At 38.6% G+C, this 21,414-nt stretch overlaps 1 protein-coding gene across 5 annotated transcripts in view; it reads left to right on the top strand.

The window, feature by feature from the left end:
* The window catches only part of LOC307119851 (RALY RNA binding protein like), a 235,793-nt gene that overhangs the window by 177,438 nt on the left and 36,941 nt on the right, over positions 1-21,414 (top strand). Inside the window, exon 1 of one of the 5 annotated variants that reach the window (XM_079806537.1) lies at positions 10,864-11,151. The exons of 3 other annotated variants lie outside the window; for them this stretch is intronic. In XM_079806537.1, coding sequence (XP_079662663.1) covers positions 11,115-11,151 — 37 coding nt within the window. In that variant the 5' untranslated portion in view covers positions 10,864-11,114. Of the gene's footprint in view, positions 1-10,863; positions 11,152-21,414 lie in introns of those variants that run through there. One more of the 5 variants, XM_079806538.1, reaches the window with a different exon arrangement.

The following is a 21,414-nucleotide window of genomic DNA, read 5'->3' as shown; positions in this document are numbered from 1 at the left end:
TTCCATTTAAAAGGAGAAAGTCATGGGGAGGAGGAAGGATATAGGAGAAGCCAGAGGGAGACAAGACCAGGGAAGTTTACTGCAAATATATAATGCCAAATGAGAGTTTCGTCCAACCTCCAGCTTCCTCTGGCTCTCAATAGAAGGAAGTAGTCAAGTAGAGTAATGTGTGATTTGCCTCAGGTTCCAGGTGCAATCTCAAGTAGGGGCGACCCAGAGTTACTCAAATCCCATTGCTGTCCTGTCACCGCAGTGGCCCTGAGCAAAACACTTATCCCAAGGTTGATCCAGGAGCCTTTACCTGTAGTTAGAGTAGTGATTTGGAGGCTAGGAAAGGGAAATCGCTAATTAGATCTCTTTGATATTGCAATTGTTTAATTTAGACAGCACTGAGATTAAGTGAAGAACAAATAAAGACTTACACTCTGGATGGGCAGATTGATTTTGAACTATCGACGTTTAGCATGGAAATAAACTTCGAAGAGACAATTAACTGTATTAGCAAATAGTTGTATAGGATTTTAACTCCTATTTTAACCCACTGAAATGCTGAAAGATATATATTTAAATTGAATTTATTCCTGTGATGGCAAAGTCAAAAATTCGGGGGGTTGGAATTCAGCATCATTACTCCAGTCTTCATTGTAAACCCTAACGCTCAAAATAATTATTTGGTTTGAGTAGGGTAAAGTTAAATGATCTTTCTTTTTCTTTTGTGTTCACAAATCTGACACATTTAAGTAATCTGAATTGGTCCATTGTTTTGAGTTTTATAAACTTGTTTGTTTTAACCCTTAAACAGGCACGACTGGAAAATTATATGAAAAATGTTTTTAAATATTTGATGTAGTTTTGATTTTATGAGTTGTAACTCCCAGTACACGTTCCCTGTTTAGGGTATTAAAAAAGGATTATCCACAGTATTGACAATGAATGGTGTTTCAAGGTAAACTGTTGGTAAACTTCCAAGATGTAGTCAACAAAAAGTAATATCAGTTTTACATGTGAATATTAACATTTGCTATTTTTTTTTTTTTACTCAAACTACATAGATTGAGAAGGGGGACTGTGTACAGTGGGTCTAGTGGCCTGGAGGGCCTTCCCTAAGGGCCCCGGTCCTGGAACGAGATTTCTACTGGCCCTCCCACAACCGACCCCTCACTCGTCAACCCGGAATTTGCAATAGTGCAATGACCAGTACTGGGAGCCCAGTTTACCTTGAAACACCATCCATTGTCAATACTGTGGATAATCCTTTTTTTATACCCTAAACAAGCGACGTGTACTGGGAGTTACGTACTTTTCAAAATGCGGTAAATAACAGCATGAGCAACAAATAACTTAATTTTCTTTTTCAACATCAGTCGTTTTGCATTTTTTCCTGAAAAAAGTAAGATTAATATATATTTACTCATCACAAAATCTGAATGTCCTGCACCAATGGCGCCCATGTTGGGTTTAGGACAGACTGACTAATTGATCACAGAAAACTTGAAACAAATCATGTGACCAGCATACTTAAGACAGACCAGGCTATGATAAATGATAAAAGGATTTGATGAAAACATCTTTCTTATGCCCCAAACAAGACACTAAAGAGTATGTAACTAGTGGGTTACGTTGCCTGTTTTAGGGTTAATTTAGACTAGTTTAAATTTAACCGAAACTGGGCTGGGATTTCCCAGCATGCTTTACCATTACACTCAAAAGGGAGAGTAAATGCTATCAAATTAAGTGTAATATAGTGTTTTTTTGTGCGCATGATTAACGTTAATAGGGATATTTAGTGGTATTTAATGTTTTGCTATACTATTATAGAAGAGTTTTGGGTTTTTTTGGGCATTGGCCATTATGGTGACAAGGGGAGCATGAGCTTTGTTTGAGAACATATAGGGTGCTTCTCATTCAGCTCCCTAGTTCAGTAGTCAGGGCACTGATCAGGGAGTCAGCCCATTGACTTGTGTACTGATCAGTGCCCTGACTACTGAACTAGGGAGCTGATTGAGACGCACCCATAGTTATATGTTCTGTATTGTCATACTCATTGCTATGCTATGCTAATGCTATCAAAGCATCGTGTTACCAATTAGCAAGTTAGCATTTACTGGCTAGTTAATAGTAGCCAAGTTCCCACTATTAAAAATATTTATATTGAGATTACATGATACATTTGAGCAAAATGTATTAGCTTACTCAAGTATTACAAGTTAAGAGCAAATGGAAATGTATGAGTACAAAATAAAAAATCTGCAAATTCTGCTTGCTTAAACTTTTTTAACCTAAACTTAAACTTTTTTATTTAACTGATTACCTCAATTTTTTTGAGTTTTGCCAACTTATTTGGGTTAACCGTCATCAATCATTCTAATATGCTGATTTTCTGCTCCAAAAACATTTCTGATTATTATCAATGTATAAAACAGTTGTGCTGCTTCATATTTTTGTGGAAACTGTAATAGGATTCTTTTATGAATAGACAATTTTTTTTAAATATAATTTTTTTGCAACAATGTAAACATCTTTATCACCTTTTGTTTTGTTTTTTATTCTTAAAACAGGAATATAGTGTAAGTAGAAACATATACCGATACTGAAATGCAACATAACTGAGAACTCAATAAAAACCTGGGCACCATCTGAGCAAAGTTATAGCAGACTGGAGTGTCTATTATTCTCACAGAGCGTTCAGGGGCAAGACGTGTCAAGTGAAATCACATCAAGACCTTCATTGTCATGAGAATAAAAAAAGAAGGTACACTGTAAAATCAAATTTATATTCCACGTCCTTACTTTACATTATTGAAGCAGCACTGGTCCAGAGTGTTAAACCAACTGACCCTTGACCTGATCTAACGGTGACATTATTATGATATTATATATGAGCTCCTGCTGGATTTATGCACTTCATATCAGCCTAGAAAATGAATCCATATTCCTCCCCATTCTCATCTCCCAATTCTGCTGTCACATGTAATTTAGTCTCTAGATAGGATGAATAACTCTTGATGGAGACTAAATCAGATTGTATTAACCAATAATTTCTTTGTGGAATTGTGTTGCAGATATCAGAAACACTTTCACATCTGAATTTGATACTCATTTCCCAGCAGTATTGGTTCATAATGATCTTAGAGCACCACCCTGTGGTTGATATTGGAATTAAATCGGAAGAATTGGCTTCTGTCTTGACACAGGCTGTCCAGCTCATCAACCAGGGCTTTGTTTATGTGTATAATCTCTGAAGTAACATCTTATTTATCTGCCTGATTGTGAATTTGACCCTAATACTGAGCCTGCAACATGAATTGGATTCATATATATCAGAAAAGGGTAAAACCTCTCTCGATTTTCTAAGTAATCTCCCAGAGATTAATTTACTGAATGAAGACTGTAAAACCATTCCCACCATCTCTAATCCCTCTTATCTTCAAAAGCACCTTCCCATTTCTCAGCAGGAAGGAAGAGCACGTCTGAATTTCTGACAGGCTTCAGATCGGCCTGTTTTCAGAATTAGATTAGCAGAGAATCTGGGTCCATGAGTGCACTGACCCCAGACCAGCTCATAATCAGGATGAGACGAGGCTAGTATGTTACGGCTCATGCAGGAAGCTGGAATCAGAGACCAGACTCATTCATGTGGAACAGGGCTGCCTTTCTTTATCCTTTCCTTTTGGGTGAATCTTACGAAAACATGTCAGAGTCACATTTCACCACAAAATCAAACGATTTTTGCTTAAAGAATATTTTGCTTGTTTGTTTTTTGGCTGTTGATGTTGGACAAAAAAGTGCAAATGCATTTATAAATAATATAATATATTACTCAAATATTTTTTTATAAATTATGTTTCAATATTTTATATAATTATAATTCAAAATTTTAAATCAATTTAATGAAAAAAAAAATGTGTGTGTGTAGTAGTATATAAAAAATATAATTTATATACACTACCATTGAAAAGACTTGAGTCAGTACGATATATATATACACGATCAGGCATAACATTATGACAGGTGAAGTGAATAACACTGATCATCTCTTCATCACCTGTTAGTGGGTGGGATATACACTCACCTAAAGGATTATTAGGAACACCATACTAATACTGTGTTTGACTCCCTTTCGCCTTCAGAACTGCTTTAATTCTACGTGGCATTGATTCAACAGAGGCTGAAAGCCTTCTTTAGAAATGTTGGCCCATATTGATTGGATAGCATCTTGCAGTTGATGGAGATTTGTGGGATGCACATCCAGGGCACGAAGCTCCCGTTCCACCACATCCCAAAGATGCTCTATTGGGTTGAGATCTGGTGACTGTGGGGGCCATTTTAGTACAGTGAACTCATTGTCATGTTCAAGAAACCAATTTGAAATGATTAGAGCTGTGTGACATGGTGCATTATCCTGCTGGAAGTAGCCATCAGAGGATGGGTACATGGTGGTCATAAAGGGATGGACATGGTCAGAAACAATGCTCAGGTAGGCCGTGGCATTTAAACGATGCCCAATTGGCACTAAGGTGCCTTAAGTGTGCCAAGAAAACATCCCCCACACCATTACACCACCACCAGCAGCCTGCACAGTGGTAACAAGGCATGATGGATCCATGTTCTCATTCTGTTTACGCCAAATTCTGACTCTACCATCTGAATGTCTCAACAGAAATCGAGACTCTTCAGACCAGGCAACATTTTTCCAGTCTTCAACTGTCCAATTTTGGTGAGCTCGTGCAAATTGTAGCCTCTTTTTCCTATTTGTAGTGGAGATGAGTGGTACCCGGTGGGGTCTTCTGCTGTTGTAGCCCATCCGCCTCAAGGTTGTGCGTGTTGTGGCTTCACAAATGCTTTGCTGCATACCTCGGTTGTAACGAGTGGTTATTTCAGTCAAAGTTGCTCTTCTATCAGCTTGAATCAGTCGGCCCATTCTCCTCTGACCTCTAGCATCAACAAGGCATTTTCGCCCACAGGACTGCCGCATACTGGATGTTTTTCCCTTTTCACACCATTCTTTTTAAACCCTAGAAATGGTTGTGCGTGAAAATCCCAGTAACTGAGCAGATTGTGAAATACTTAGACCGGCCCGTCTGGCACCAACAACCATGCCACGCTCAAAATTGCTTAAATCACCTTTCTTTCCCATTCTGACATTCAGTTTGGAGTTCAGGAGATTGTCTTGACCAGGACCACACCCCTAAATGCATTGAAGCAACTGCCATGTGATTGGTTGATTAGATAATTGCATTAATGAGAAATTGAACAGGTGTTCCTAATAATCCTTTAGTTGAGTATATTAGGCAGGAAGTGAACATTTTGTCCTCAGAATTGATGTGTTAGAAGCAGGAAAAATGGGAAAGCGTAAGGATTTGAGCGAGTTTGACAAGGGACAAATTGTGATGGCTAGAAAACTGGGTCAGACCATATCCAAAACTGCAGCTCTTGTGGGGTGTTCCCGGTCTGCAGTGGTCAGTCAGTGTCTATCAAAAGTTGTCCAAGCAAGGAAGAGTGGTGAACCGGTGACAGGGTCATTGGCGGCCAAGGCTCATTGAGGCACATGAGGAGCGGAGGCTGGCCCGTGCGGTCCGATCAAACAGACGAGCTGTAGCTCAAATTGCTCAAGAAGTTAATGCTGGTTCTGATAGAAAGGTGTCAGAATACACAGTGCATCACAGTTTGTTGCGTATGTGGCTGCATAGCCGCAGACCAGTCAGGGTGCCCATGCTGACCCCTGTCCACCGCCGAAAGCGCCAACAGTGGCACGTGAGCATCAGAACTGGACCACAGAGCAATGGAAGAAGGTGGCTTGGTCTGATGAATCACCTTTTCTTTTACATCTTGTGGATGGCCGGGTGCGTGTGTGTTACTTATCTGGGGAACACATGGTACCAGGATGGGAAGGCAAGCCAGCAGAGGCAGTGTGATGCTATGGGCAATGTTCTGCTGGCAAACCTCGGGTCCTGCCATTCATGTGGATGTTACTTTGATACGTACCACCTACCTAAGCATTGTTGCAGACCATGTACGCCCTTTCATGGAAACGGTATTCCCTGGTGGCTGTGGCTCTTTCAGCAGATAATGCGCCCTGACACAAAGCAAAAATGGTTCAGGAATGGTTTGAGGAGCACGAGTTTAAGGTGTTGACTTGGCCTCCAAATTCCCCAGATCTCAATCCAATCGAGCAAGTCTGATCCATGGAGGCCCCACCTCGAAACTTACAGGACTTAAAGGATCTTCTGCTAACATCTTGGTGCCGGCACACCCACAGCACACCTTCAGGGGTCTAGTGGAGTCCATGCCTCGATGGGTCAGGGCTGATTTAGCAGCAAAAGGGGAACCAACACAATATTAGGTCATAATGTTATGCCTGATCAGTGTATATTTGAAAGAAGTACCATATGCTCACCAAGGCTACTTTTCTTTTGTGATGAAAAATACGGTAAAAACAGTAATATTGTGAAATATTTTTACAATTTAAAATAAATGTTTTCTGTTTAAGTATATTTTAAAATGTAGTTTATTCCTGTGATGCAAAGCTGAATTTTCAGCCTCATTACTCCATGTATATATATAATTATGATTTGATTTTCTCAATGCCATAGTTTCCTTTTCCTTTCTCACCTGGAGTGTCTATCTCTCTCCATGACCTTTTCATAATCCTCTTCCAGACACTGATTTCTGTTTTTTTTTGTGTTAAAGGTCACATGCTACAGTCTATCCCACTGAATATCTTTTCTCGTCAAACAGTCCATTGAGTCCATCACAGAAAAAAGGATCCAAATCCATAAACATCAAGATACATTTGAGAGATATTCTGACATTCTCGCACTTATTTCTTATGCAGTTTGAAAATCAGATCAGATTTGATTTTAGCGTGAACTGTTCCTTTAGTACCTGATAGCGCTAGTGGAAATCTCTACCTTTCATCTTCTGCATTGCCGTGAGACTGTCATTGACTGTAGTGCGGTGCAGTGTACCATCCATCAAGCACACTCGATTAATCCAGCACTGTGTGCCATCGTGGATATCAGCTCCACTGAACTGAGCAAAAGGGAACAATACACTCTTCATTATGACTTCTATTATTTGAAGGAAGCATCCCGGTTGGGTGGAATAGAATGGAGATGATCGAGAAAGACCCCTAAAGAGAAATAAAATGTGCAAATAGGATTCCATGCTTGATGCTTTCACTATTTTCCAGAGCCATTATTTGTAGGGAAATTCATGTGTGTGTGTGTGTGTGGTCAGATGACTGCATGATATGACACCCCATTAAGTCCGACTTCAATGACTGTTTAACTAGTATTTCAGTGTTATCGTGTGATTTTGTGCACTCTAGTCCCATTATAAGGATATTTTCAGCTATATATCATCGCGTTATCCATTTACAACCATTAAGCAAATTTAAGTTGGCCTTTTAATGTTGCTAGTTCTCGCCGATAAATAAACAATCAAAAGAAACTCGTCACATGCAGGCTATTTTTAGAGGACGCATCCATACCACTGTGAATATGAACGTTGAGCATCACTGAAATGCTTTTTCTCTGTGTGAGGGGAAAAAAGGCTGCAGTTTGGCTAATTCTAAAGTCTTTTAAGGTTGTTTGCTAATTTTGTCATTTTCTGTTGCACTGGTAAAAATGATGTGTTGGATTTGCTTCAAATATATATGCACCATTTGTGCATCACACATTTTAAGTAAACCCAACTTGGAATAATTTGACTTAAAATTAAGAGAGAAAACCTTTGTTTATATGTACTTAAATATTTGAGTTCACTCACCATTCTTTACTTAAAAATATATGTAACACGATATATGTTACCTTAATTACCTTAATTATTATATTGATTAATAATAGATTGTTAGCTAATCTGTGTGCTTTGTATATGTTCATTTCTGAAATACATAATCACTTTAAATTGTAATGTAGACGCATGCATTTTCTGTGAAGCTGCTTTGAAACGATATGTATTGTGAAAAGCGCTATACAAATAAATGTGAATTGAATTGATAGAATCTACTTAGTAATGTTAAGTTACCACAGCTTGCACATACTTGCATGTTACATATATTTAAGTAAAGAATGTTGAGTGAACTCAAATAATTAAGTACATATAACAAAGGTTTCTTGTTCATTTTAAGTCAAATTATTCCAGTTTGCTTTAAAAAGTGGGATGCAAAAATGGTGCATATATATTTTAAGAAAATACATCATTTTTACCAGTGTGCATATGTAATCAATAAAATTGTATTATTTAATAAACCTACTTCAATACAGATAACATTTCACACATTTGACTTAAAGGGATAGATCACCAAAAATGAAAATTCTGTCATTCCAAATAGTCTTTTTTGTAAAAAATTAATACATTTGACTGCCACATTTCAATTCACTTTTATTATATGAAAAAGATGGCCAAAACATTCTCACTCCTTTCATGCGTAACAGACAAGAGAAAGTCATACAGGTTTATTTCGTAATTATAGATCATCAAAGGATATATAATCTTGAGATTTCATATATCTTTACACCATGGAAATCACATCAACATGATATTTTGCAACATTTTCTGTTCTTTATGGTTTATTAAATGTGCTGTGGTGCATTATCCAGAAGATGGCGCTGTTGTGTTTCCGAATTGCTGCACAATGCAGCAATTGTCTACACGTGTACATTTGATATAATTTGTACAGTGCTTTTCACAATGCATATAGTTTCAGCAGCTTTACAGAAAATGCATGCGTCTACATTACAATTTAGAGTGATCTGTTATCAAAGGTGACTGTGTCCTATGTCCATATTTCAGATATGTATAATACAAATCATGCAGTTTGCTAACATCATGTATTTATTTTAGGTAGAAACAATGAGCTCATTAGGCCTATATATAATTGAGGACACTAAAAAATACATAATTGTATAGAGAGATTTTTTTTTTTTTTTAAACGTGCATTAATTTCCACCCCTCTTTCTCTTTCTCTCTTGTTTTCAGTTACTCAGTCAGAGCTGTTTCCACTTCTGTTAAAAGATCGATATATGTTCATATAAAAATGCACTTTTAAATGAGCTCAGCTGGACATGTTCACTGTAAAAAAAAATGCTGCCTTTAATTTTTTAAGTACAATCAACTTGGATGTTTAAGTTATTTGAACTTAAATTACATTAAACTGACTTAAAAACATTAGCTGAATCTTGTGTAAAAAAAAAAAAAAAGTCAACTTATTGTGATGAGCTAAAGCAATGTAAACACATATGTTGTCATAGCTTATTGATCATATAATCATATAATGTTGCTGATATTACAGAAAACCATTCATTGCTCCAGCCTTTTGAAAAGCGCTGTAATTGGCCAGGATAGCATTGTTCTGGTCTCTTTCTCAGTCGGATCTTGAAAGGTACATTCTCTGTGCTATTTTGGAGGGAAACAACCCACACACTGATAGTGATAGCCATGCACTGACAGCTAACTGAATAAATCACACATTATTAGTAGGGTTGGACTGTACGTGTCTTTCTCTGTCTCCTTAACAACACAGTCCCTTGCAGCAGAAAATGTAACAATATGATCATAATCAAGAGCATGGTTCACAGAGATGAAAATTGTGGGGTATTTTTATGGAAAAGCAGGCATGATTGCATCACATTTGGTCCCAGCACCTAACCTGAGGGTTTTATGTAACTCCATGCAAATGTTTGGATCACATTTAATAATCATGAATATGAGGAGAGAGTGATGCCAGATTGTAATGAAATTGGATGCTGCCAGCTGTTCTTTCCTTCTTCTGGGAAAGTCATGCTGGCATGGATATGAATACTGTATGTGATGGTAAGTATAGTTTTTGGAGAAGAAGCTCTCATCTCATATTCATCATTATAAACTTTTTGGATAAACTTTTTTCATCTTCTCGAGAAATGTAGGCTAAATGATGACTGCAGTATTGCAGACAGTATTTTTTTGCTGTTGTTGTTCAAATAAATCTTTAAAATGATTACAAATCGACCACATAAATAACAAATTTATTGGATTAATAAGTTCTTATGAAAGAAGTGTGATGTAGAATATAGAGGATCGATTAAAATCCCCCCACATGTAACACTCTTGTATGAGGAAAAATGTAAAGAGTCACAATAAATTCAGATAATATTTTAGTACATTCTTTAAAATTAGATGTTGACTATGAAAAAATCTTGAAAATCTTGAAAATCAGCATATAAACTCCCTTATTTGACGAATCATCCTATTCATCCAATCATCCAAGCGGCCTATTTTAATGGCTAATAATAATATTCGTCAGGTAGGCATATTATTACTTTTAACGTTCATATATAATCTATACACATAGAGTAAAAAGGTGTCAAAACTGTACCTTTATGGGTACAACAGCTTGTCACTGGGGCAGTACCCTGAAAAGGACATATTTGTACCTTTTTAACCACAAAAAGGTTCATAGTAGTACCTCACGGTATCTATTTGTACTCTGTCTAGGGTACTATTATATGCACCTTTTAGGAGTAAAAAGGTACAAAGATGTCCTTTTAAGGGTAGCCTACTGCCCCAGCTACAAGCTGCTGCCCCTAAACGTACAATTTTTTACATCCTTTTTCTCTCTATGTATGCAAATATTACTAATCATTGTTACTGTTAAATAGCAGAAAAATCATAAATGATCGTAACATGATGCAATTGGCTGCAAAGTGATGCAAAGTGAATTGGATCTAGCTTTGTTGAAACTACAAATCCTACCATAGCGAAGGTTCGTGAATATTAATGAGAACGTGCTGACGTTCCTCGGTAACCTTCCAATGGCGAAGACTGGCTCTTGAATATTAACTGTTAGTGGTGACGTTGCGCGCTTGCCGTCCAATTCTAACTGACTAGATCATGAATATTAATAAACAAGCCTTCGCCGTAGTTGGAGCCGCATCTTATCTAGATAAATAGAGAGAAGCACCCCTTTCCCGACCGCGTTAATGGTAGCGTCTGCTGGGATCGCTGGACTCGTTTCCTCACCTTTAGAAAAAGCGGATCTGTTTGTACAAAATCGCAGCTGAGGTTTCGGAGGTTCGGTCTCTTCTTCCCGAGCGCGAGCAGGATTTCCAACCGTCAAACTGGAGCCCTTCAGAATGACCATGTTTAAAGGGAAACGTCGAAATCACCGGTGTGAGTTTACGACCATCCGTGTAACTTTTGTTTCTCTTTATTTGCATAAGCTCGCAGTTCGTCATAGAAAGCTTAATAACGGTAACGTTAAACAACGGCTTGTGTTTTTGTATTTCTTCCATGTCAGTCTCACCTGTTCAGTTGCATTTTGCTGTGCGTGAGTACGTTAGTAACTTAGAGATGTCTACAGGCTCCTGTCAAATCACTATCTATATAAGAAAGATAGGGCAGCCTCGCAAATGCTAATGTTAGGTCTAATATGTGATTCTGTTACCTATTGAAACCCTGGTCAACTGTATTGTATATTATTGAATCATGATGGATGGTTGTTTTGGTATTTTTGGCCATTCGGGAGCTAAAATCAAATGATCCATCTTGAGTAAATGGACTGTCATTGTTCTCCTCTAATGTTACATTGAGCCAGAATCAATTGAGCAATTTAAAGTGTCATGAGACATCCATTAATAATTCTTTTCATGACCATTGTCCCCCTCTTCCTCCCCCTCCTCATCACCACCATTATCATCATGACAGATCTAACGTTATGCACATATTATCAGTAACAAAACCTCTTTAGATGGATGTTAAACAGTGGCTTTGTGAACATTATAATGTGTTATGAGGATAGTCTGCTGATATTGTGTTTACGAAACTGCTTTTCTGTTAAGTTACTGTTAAGTTACTCAGTAATTGTTATGCACAATACTTTAATGAGCACATATTCATTTAAAGACTACATCAAATGTTTGCAAAACTGTCACTGCGACAATTGTTTAAAATGTTGAAAAACTATATTTTATACATTCATATAGATTTGAACATATAATCTTGATCTTGTGGTGATTGCTCAAATTTGTATATATTTATAGAGAATTTAATAGTGTATCATTTTTAATAGAGGCAGTTTGGTTATTAAATGTTGATGTCACTCTTTAATATCTAAACTGTGACCATATGGCATCCCAAAACAGAGTGACAACCGTATTCTGCTGCTGTGTGAACGCAACCGTGCATCATCAACGCAAATTCTTATGTTAAACTGTGGAGCTATATCTGCATCTTTGACACACATGCGTCTCTTTAAACTAGCACGTTCTAAAAGTAGAAATTTCTAAATTTATGGACAGCCCCAAACTACTTTGCATCTGTCCTGACAATGTGGATTAGGAGGCGGCATATGGACTAAATACAATAATACTAGAGCTGTTTTTCCTGCTCCGTCACTAATAAAATGGATATTTTATTGTGCCATTTTTATTAAAAAAAAATCGTTATGAAACCTCCCAGTTCATAATAGTTGTTCTCCCTGGGCCTGTTGTCTGCTGTGTGATAACCCTGTCAGTGCAAGTTTATAGATCTCAGAGCCACAGTGCACATCTGACAGATGGATTTGCCCTGGTCATCCCACTGGGCTGTGTGGAATCGGGCTGTGACTGTGACGCTGATGAGTGTGGGCTTGCTCCCAACAGCTGTTTAAATTTAGCAAAAATTCCTTGTAGACGTATGTCCTCTGGCCTCAAACAAAATGTATGTGCATTGGGAGCCAAAATTGCATTTCCATTGAACGAGTGGTAAAGTAAGGCTCATGTTTTTGTATTTGCGCAAACTTTATTGAAATCCATAGTATAGGTTTAATCCTGTTATAGGGATGTAGGACCGGTTACATTTGGTGCCGTGACCCGGATGGGAGTGAGGTGACGGACGTAGGCCAGTAAGAGCTGTGAGTGTAAACCTCACTCCCCAGGCCTCAAGAGGTGCGCTAGTGACTGACGCTAGAGGCTGCGGCCTTTAGTGCCCTTGTTAGTGCAAGTGCACCCGTCTCCCACGCCAGAGACCCTAGTTTGAATCCCGCTCAGAGCAGGTCAAGTATTACCCATTTGGTGCTGTGACCCAATGGGAGCAAGGTTTAGGGGGGTCAGTGTAACAGACGTAGTCCAGTAAGAGCTGTGTGTAAACCTCACTCCCCTGGCCTCAAGAGGTGCGCTAGAGACTGCGGTAGTGTCCTTTTTACCGCACCTGCCTCCCATGCCTGACACCCTGGTTCAAATCCCGCTGGGAGCGGACAGGTTACATTTGGTGCTGTGACCCGGATGGGAGTGAGGTCTAGGATGGTGAGTGTAACTGACGTAGGAGAGGTGCCAAATAAGCTTTCCGTTGGACCAGTGACTGACGCTAGAGGCTGTGGTCTATAGCGCCCTTGTTAGTGCACCCGCCTCCCATGCCGGAGACTCTGGTTTGAATCCCGCTTGGAGCGGGTCGAGTAGGACCAATTACATTTGGTGCTGTGACCCAGATGGAAGTGAGGTTTATGGGGGTGCGTGTAACAGACGTAGGCCAGTAAGAGCTGTGCATGTAAACCTCACTCCCCTGGCCTCAAGAGGCGCGCTAGAGTCTGCGGTAGCGTCCTTGTTAGTGTGCCCAACTCTTACGCCGGAGACCCCGGTTCAAATCCTTCTTCCTGCTCTGATCATGTGATTTCTTGCCCGGCTGTTGTACCTGTTGTTATAATTAAATTCCAGCTTGGTGTACAGCAGATGTCTTACTAGTGCTATATCAGACACTGAATAAGTGGAAAAGCTGTATGAGATATCCAGTCCAAAAAAAAAAAACATTTACCCCATGGTTGTGAATCCTGGGAAAGGAATGAGCTTCCCCAAGACTAAAATGTGCTTTCCATCACCTATGTGCTTGCCGTTTTTTAATTTTGTGGAAATCCCAGCCAAGCAAAATGCAGGCTAATTAGATCAACAGGCCAAATGCAAGAGCCCTTGATCTTTTTTCTGGTTCAAATACTTTAGTTTATGAACTAAATTCCACCATTATAAAATGGTGTGCACGTCCACAAAATTCTGTTAAATTTAGAGTAAGAACTGGCAGCTGTCGTTGACAGAAATGGGAAATTACAGGCTGTTCACTGCAGAGCCAATGGGTGGAGATTGGCACCTAATTGAACTACTTAATCTGCTTTTGTACCTTTAACAATATTTAAATAATATATTATCAAATGTGATGCAATTTGCAGGTCAGTGTTAATTTATTATTATCTATACTAGTCTTTATTAATATTTTGAATTGGCTATACTTCATCTAATATTTATAGGCCTATTTTATTTGATTTTAGCTTTATTTCAATTAGCGAAAATATATTTTTAATAGTTAGTGTTAAGTTAACAAAAGCTACACTGATGCAGGTATTTTTGGGGATGTTTATTTTTTATATTGTTTTTAATTTTATAAGGTGACAATATTTGCCATATAAACCAAATAAGCTTTCCATTGGACCAGTGACTGACGCTAGAGGCTGTGGCCTTTAACTTTTTTTGTACTGTAAAAGTTTTCTATTTTATATTGCATAGAGATTTCCACCATAAATTGTAAAAAAATGTTCTTCCAAAATTCTGAAAATTTTAAAGTATTGTCCTTTGCTTTTTGTTTCTTTTTTTTATAAATATGTGACCCTGGACCACAAAACCAGTCACAAGGGTATACAAAAAAAGAGAGATTTAAACATCATCTGAAAGCTGAATAAATAAGCTTTCCAGTGGAATCTGAGGGTGCAAAAAAATCTAAATATTGAGAAAATAGCCTTTAAAGTTGTCCAAATGAAGTCCACAGAAATGCATATTACTACTAATAATAATTTTTTTAAATTTATTTACGGTAAGAAATGTACAAAATATCTTCATGGAACATGATCTTTACTTTATATCCTAATGATTTTTGGCATAAAAGAGAAATCGATCATTTTGACCCATGCAATATATTGTTGGCTATTGCCACAAATATACCCGTGCGACTTATGGCTGGTTTTGTGTTCCAGGGTCACATATATTTTTCGATTGAAATGATGAACAGGTTTTTACTGTGTTTCACTTCATGTTAAAGGGTTAGTTCACCCAAAAATGAAAATTCTGTCATTAATTACTTACACTCATGTCGTTCGACACCCGTAAGACCTCCGTTCATCTTCAGAACACAAATGAAGATATTTTAGTTGAAATCCGATGGCTCTGAAAGGCCTCCATTGGCACAATGTACTGTACACTCTCAAGACCCTTAAAAGGTACTAAAGACGTCGTTACAAAGTCCATCTCACTACAGTGGTTCTAAAATAACTTTATAAATCGGCGAGAATAGTTTTTGTGCGCAAAAAACCCCTAAATAACGACTTATATAGTGATGACGATTTCAAAACACGGTATCATGAAGCTTCGAAGCGTTATGAATCAGTGAGTCGAATCATGATTCGGATCGCGTGTCAAACCGCCAAACTGCTGAAATTTGGCGATTCAAACCGCTGATTCGACTCACTGATTCATAACGCTTCGAAGCTTCATCATGCCGTGTTTTGAAATCGTCATCACTATACAAGTCGTTATTTAGGGGTTTTTTGCGCACAAAAACTATTCTCGCCGATTTATAAAGTTATTTTAGAACCACTGTAGTGAGATGGACTTTGTAACGACGTCTTTAGTACCTTTTATGGGTCTTGAGAGTGAACCGTGCATTGTGCCAATGGAGGCCTTTCAGAGCCATCAGATTTCAACTAAAATATCTTCATTTGTGTTCTGAAGATGAACGGAGGTCTGACGGGTGTCGAACGACATGAGGGTAAGTAATTAATGACAGAATTTTCATTTTTGGGTGAACTAACCCTTTAAGGCCGTTTTTTTGCTACAAATCAGATCACGATCCCACCTTCAAAGTCTTTCAATCCTAGCTGGACGATGAATACTGTGGTTTCGTTCTAGAATCTCTTGCTGATCTGTGGTTCAAAGCATGGAGACAGGATTTAGTTAGGACGAGTACTTTGCTGTAACTGATTTAGTGCAAAGGAAAATTCCTCAGCCAGATTATCATCAAAAGGCATGGTCGTTTCATTCGGCTGGATTATCAGAGCGAATCCGCACGGGAGATGTTTATGTTTGCTTTAGCTGCTCACATCTCGCCGCATGCGTCTGATCACCGGCTATAAGCCCGTTAACACCCCAAACCCCTAGGCTCCTGCAGTGCTTCATTATTATTTACTAAGTTTGTGCTTGATGTCTTGGCTTTTCATGGCATATTGTCTGCAGCAGAATTAGGTGTTGCGGATGTGATGAGGCTGTTCTGCTTACGGAGGTCCCTGCAGTGCTGAGGTTTAGCGCTGGATGACTTGGTCAGAAAGACTTCAACTTGAAGAAATAAGGCAGTCCTTGTTCGAGAGGTCTGCGCAGATGAGTGTTGCACATTTATATAGGTCAGTAAAGGAATTTGAAATGAATGCATAAGCAAACCACATTCAACTCTGCGGAAAATATCTACTCTTTCGTGGTCGCGACATTTTCTGATAAAGGAACAGTTCATCTCACTTTCCTGTTGTTTACAAGACCATGTGACTTGCTTTCATCCATAGAAGACAAAACGAGATGTTCGCAGCATGCTGCCTTTTTAATAAGGGGTTGTCAATTTCTAAATGGCACCTTGAAAGTACGCGAGATTGGATACTGTATTTTGCTTGAGATAACAGTGCGAACGATGCACATACACCACATTTTGAGGCATAGTATCAAATGCATCAACATAATGATCAGAATACCTCCTGCTGAATATCAGGATTTAAATAGATGTCCCGTGGAGATGTTGCGGAGTCTGTGGCTGGTAGAGAATGTGTTTGTGCTATATTATGGCGTGCGTGTGTGTACCTTACTTTCGCTGTGACTTTCAGATGTGACAGTGTGCTAAGTGGAAGAAAATGAAGGTTTGGCTGTAAGTGGCAGTCTGCTTGCTCTTCTGTTTAGCATGCAGTAAAACAGATGGAAACTCAGGATAAATCAGCACCCAGCTGGGGTGTGTGTGTGTGTGTGTGGATGGATGGATGGGTGGATGGATGGATGACCGGATACTTTGTTTTTGTTCTAAAATCTCTTGCTGGTTTGTGGTTCAAGATTTAGTTAGGATGAGTACTTTTCCGTAACTGGTTTAGTACAAAGGACAAGTCCTCTACCAGAAGTGGTGTAATGCACAGTCAGCTAGTATCATCAGAAAATAAACCCTTTATGTGTCCTGCAATCATTTTTTTTAATAAAAACTTGCTGACTGTATTTCTTTATATCGAATATAGAATAAAAGTGCACAAGCATCGCTTTAAATCAAGTAGTTTAATTCCATTCATGTCACACTTCTTTCAGTTTCACCATTCGACCCTTCTCTCTCCAAGTATTTTGATCTCAGAAATGATTGCATCTTAATATGTGGTTCTCAAATAGTTTTACAATGGACATCAAGGGGCGACCATGAATTGCATATTACAGTGAACTGCACGAGCCCCCGAAATGCAGAATTACATGACAAAGGCTGAATAGGAAAATTACCATTTTGTAAATACATAAACAGTTGTAGACGTGTAATTTACTGAACACACACTGGGACAAAAATTGCGGTAGTATTAGCCATATTGCCTAGTGACCAAAATGCAATGGATTTTGATTAGATGCACAGCTGAAGATATGAGAGGTGTTGATAAGCCTATTTATATTGCTATCATAACTGTGTATGTTTAGTTGCACCATTTGTATTTAGAATTGTGTTTATCTGATGTCCACGACTACACCAGAACAAACCTGTGTTAAAGTGCCCCCGTTATTCCATTTTAAAGGTCTCGTACAATAGCTTTACATGCTTCCAAGGGTAAAAACACTTGAATTTTCTCATAACATACATTGCCGTATCACCTATTTTGTCACAGTGTCTGAAACGATAATTCAGTCTCTCTAAATCCCTCCTTTCCTAGAGCCTACTCTGCTCTCATTGGTCAGATGGCCCAGTCTTTGTCTACCGCTTACTGCATGTGTCAGAAATGAAACATCCATTAGCATATTTTAATTTCAGCTCTGGATCTTCCTCAGCACTTGATACACAGTGATACGAACAGTAATGATGACATCAGTTTTACCCAAGCGACAACCTCCCCCAGTTTCTCTTGAAGCCAATACGGAAGTGGCTTAAACTGCAATTCATCTACTGGCCACTAGAGACAGGCTCCAGAAGGGAGCAGAATCTCATTGAGCCCCATGTTAAAATGCCCAACTTTACAGCAGAATAAAACATGTTTACAGCCTGGTACAAATTGTGGTTTTGGTCTATACGGCTAAATTTGCCCTTCATGACGACTGTGAGGGGGGTGAATTATTTTATAACTCATTCGTTTACATTATATAAAGCATTAAAGTTCTGCATAATTAAGGGCGTGGCCACTTTGAGTGACAGGTGGATTGTCGTTTGTCTGCTGTCTGTTAGTCATCATGTCACCTCAGCTCCGCCCACGTCCCGCCTCTTTGCCCATTTTCTGTTTTCCGGGAGTGACGCCAAGATGGCAACGGCCAGCTCGACCCTACTTTACGTTTCAAAACTGCTCTTCCGAATCCTATGGGTGACGTCACGAACACTACGTCCATCATTTTTACAGTCTATGGTTTTACCATATTAATTCAAGCCCGAGTTCTTATTCTTTCTCAATTCCGTCCGTGTGTTCCACATCGCGGAAATCATAGGGCCCTAAATTTGTGACAAACCGACGTAGATTCATGCAGGAAGTAAGACTGACGACTCGTTTCAGGCAGATCAGAATCAGTTCTTTCAATAGACAATAACTCAATTTACCTTTTGATCTTTGAAACTTTGCAGACCTTTTACATTCACAAAGTGCTGTTACACACTACATGAAAGGTAATGTCAGAAAAAGCATAATGGGGCACTTTAATAAACCAAAGATTCAGAGGAGATCTTGACCTCATCATTTCCTCACAGTGAACTCTTGAGTATTTTTTTTTTTTTTTTTTGCGTAGTCTGCAACCGCAATTGCAGCATTTTTGTGATTCAGTGGTTGTACACAGCAGTGTTTGTGATGTGTTTGTAAGGTCAAACTGATAAGAGATCAGACAAGGTGGTGAAAGATGCAAGCTGTTCTTCATGGAGAGGAAAAAAAAAAGAGCATGATATACAGAGAGGACCAACACTGCAAACCAGAAGCAGCTTTTCGGCCTTGAGTTATTGTCAGGTTAAAACGATTACACAAAGGTTTGCCTCATCACATTTGGAACGTTTGACAACCCTTTGCTTTTTGTCTTTATTTTGAACAGTATATATTAGATCATTTGGAACCAAACCTTTTGTGAAACGCCTGAAAAGACTATGCCTTTCTTTAAAATGAATCATTCAATAATTGTATCCAGTGCAGTGACGTTCATGTCATTGATTAATTAAGACCCTGAAGTGTCTAAGTACTTTTTGGAACCACTCTAAACACTGCTTACGTTAAATAAAAGATGTTTGTGAATAAGAACTTAGTATCTCCATTGAAAATGGGCTGGTTTCAGATGCTGCGGATGTCTCTTTGTGAGTGCCCGTCTCAATGGAAAGCTTTCATGATGCTATGATCCAAACAGTGAAAAAGAGCCGCTCCCCCCTCAGCCAGCCCAGGGTTCAGGACCACGGAGAGCTCCACTCGGCTCGGCCTGTCTCCAGGCAACCATTAGAAGTCCAGCGAGCAGATGCAGATGAATGCGAATTTTCCCTCCTGAAGATTTTCTCCTATGACCCTTTTGTGACTGGCATCAATCAGCGTAAAAATTTAAAATAGACCTCACTCTGCAGCGTCGCTTTTACTCTATTGGACAGATAGCCTTGCACGGTGACACGCACAAACCTGAAGCAAGCACACTAATTCTTTATTAAATGGAAATCGGAACCTGATTCCTCCTAAAAGCATGATGCTATTAATGCTGTTTGGAGAAGTGAGTTTGGCTAGGCCATGTATGAGTCACACCACGAGCCGATGTGCTTGAGCATTTACCCCAGATCAGCATATATAACAGGATTTCTGCAAGACGCTTTTCCTGAAAAAGGCTTCATGTTTTCTGTCATATTTTATCCTCTCGTTTTGATCCTATAACACCAGTCGCAACAGGCTTTGTAAACATGGCAGCAAATATATCCTTTTATATTCAATGAACTTTGCTGCTATCATTTTAAAATTGTGGTTTACTAATGTAACTGGCATCTTTGAAACGGCATACTACTTTTTCGATTAATTTATGCATTAAGCAGTATGGTAGTGTTCCATTTTTAACATTGCCATTGTGTGCTTTTTTTTTAATTATTAGAAATGCATTTGTAACACAGTTCTTATGAAGGAAGGAGGAGGCGGGAACCGGTGAACGTTCAAACCCTTTAATCAAAACTAAACACAAAATGAAAGTCAAAACGGCAGCCTCCTCATGGACGACTGCCGCACACACATAATAAAACATAAACAAAACACAACGTAAAAGTCCAGGGGTCCGTTCTTCGTACCTCTCTTAATACATCGGAGATGATTTGACAGATCCCAGATCTTTTAATCGTGATAACTGATGTCTGGCTAATTTGGTTCTTCAAACGAATTTGCGGATTGGATTAAAATATCTGGATTAAGTTATCTAAGATTACTGCACGTTCCTGTGTTCCCTGAAGAGGGCATGCTCGAAACACGATCAGCAATGCAGCAATTGGCTGGCGGCAAGATGGCAACATAATGGCATAGGGCTGGGCGATAAGGCCTAAAAAAAATCAGATTTACGATTTAAATCGATTTAATTTTTTATTTTTTCCCCCCTCCTACTTAAAATCAATCTGCAGATGACAAAGAAATTGTTCAGAACAAGTTTTAACTTTTTGTTTAAAAATATTTGCGGCTTGGTAGCACATACCTGGGGTCCAAAACTTTCCGCATGTGAATAAACCCTGGCTATTCCACTGTATAAATGGGCACCATATCTTTTGCAATATACAGTATACATGTCAAAGGTTTATGAATTGATATGCAGATAAAATTAACTTTTATTAACAACAGTAATGTGCAAAAAATTATAGGCAATATTGAAATATTCTGCTCTTATTAAATATAGGTTCCCATTGTTCTTTTATAGTTATTCGCACTGAACTGAACAACAGCTTCTGTGATTATTAAAGGAGCTCTTTGTCTTTACTTGGTTTCTGGGTAATTTAGTTAGAATTTGAAGAAAAGTTTTGTTTTTCATGAGACGTTGTGACTTCCTACCTTTGTCTATATATTAGAGACTATAGGGATAATAGTATATTGTAAATGGCTAATAAGTCAATAAGTGCTCCTATGCCGCCATCTACTGGTTATAGTGGTAATTCCATGTCTTTTAAAATAAAAGCGCTTGTTTGCCACGTGGTCTACACATTAACAAAAAAAAAAACATTCTGACTATTTCTTCC

Source organism: Gobio gobio (assembly GCF_949357685.1).
Source record: "Gobio gobio genome assembly, chromosome: 23".
In the NCBI taxonomy this organism is placed as follows: Eukaryota; Metazoa; Chordata; class Actinopteri; order Cypriniformes; family Gobionidae; genus Gobio; species Gobio gobio.
This window is presented reverse-complemented; position numbering and strand designations above follow the sequence as displayed.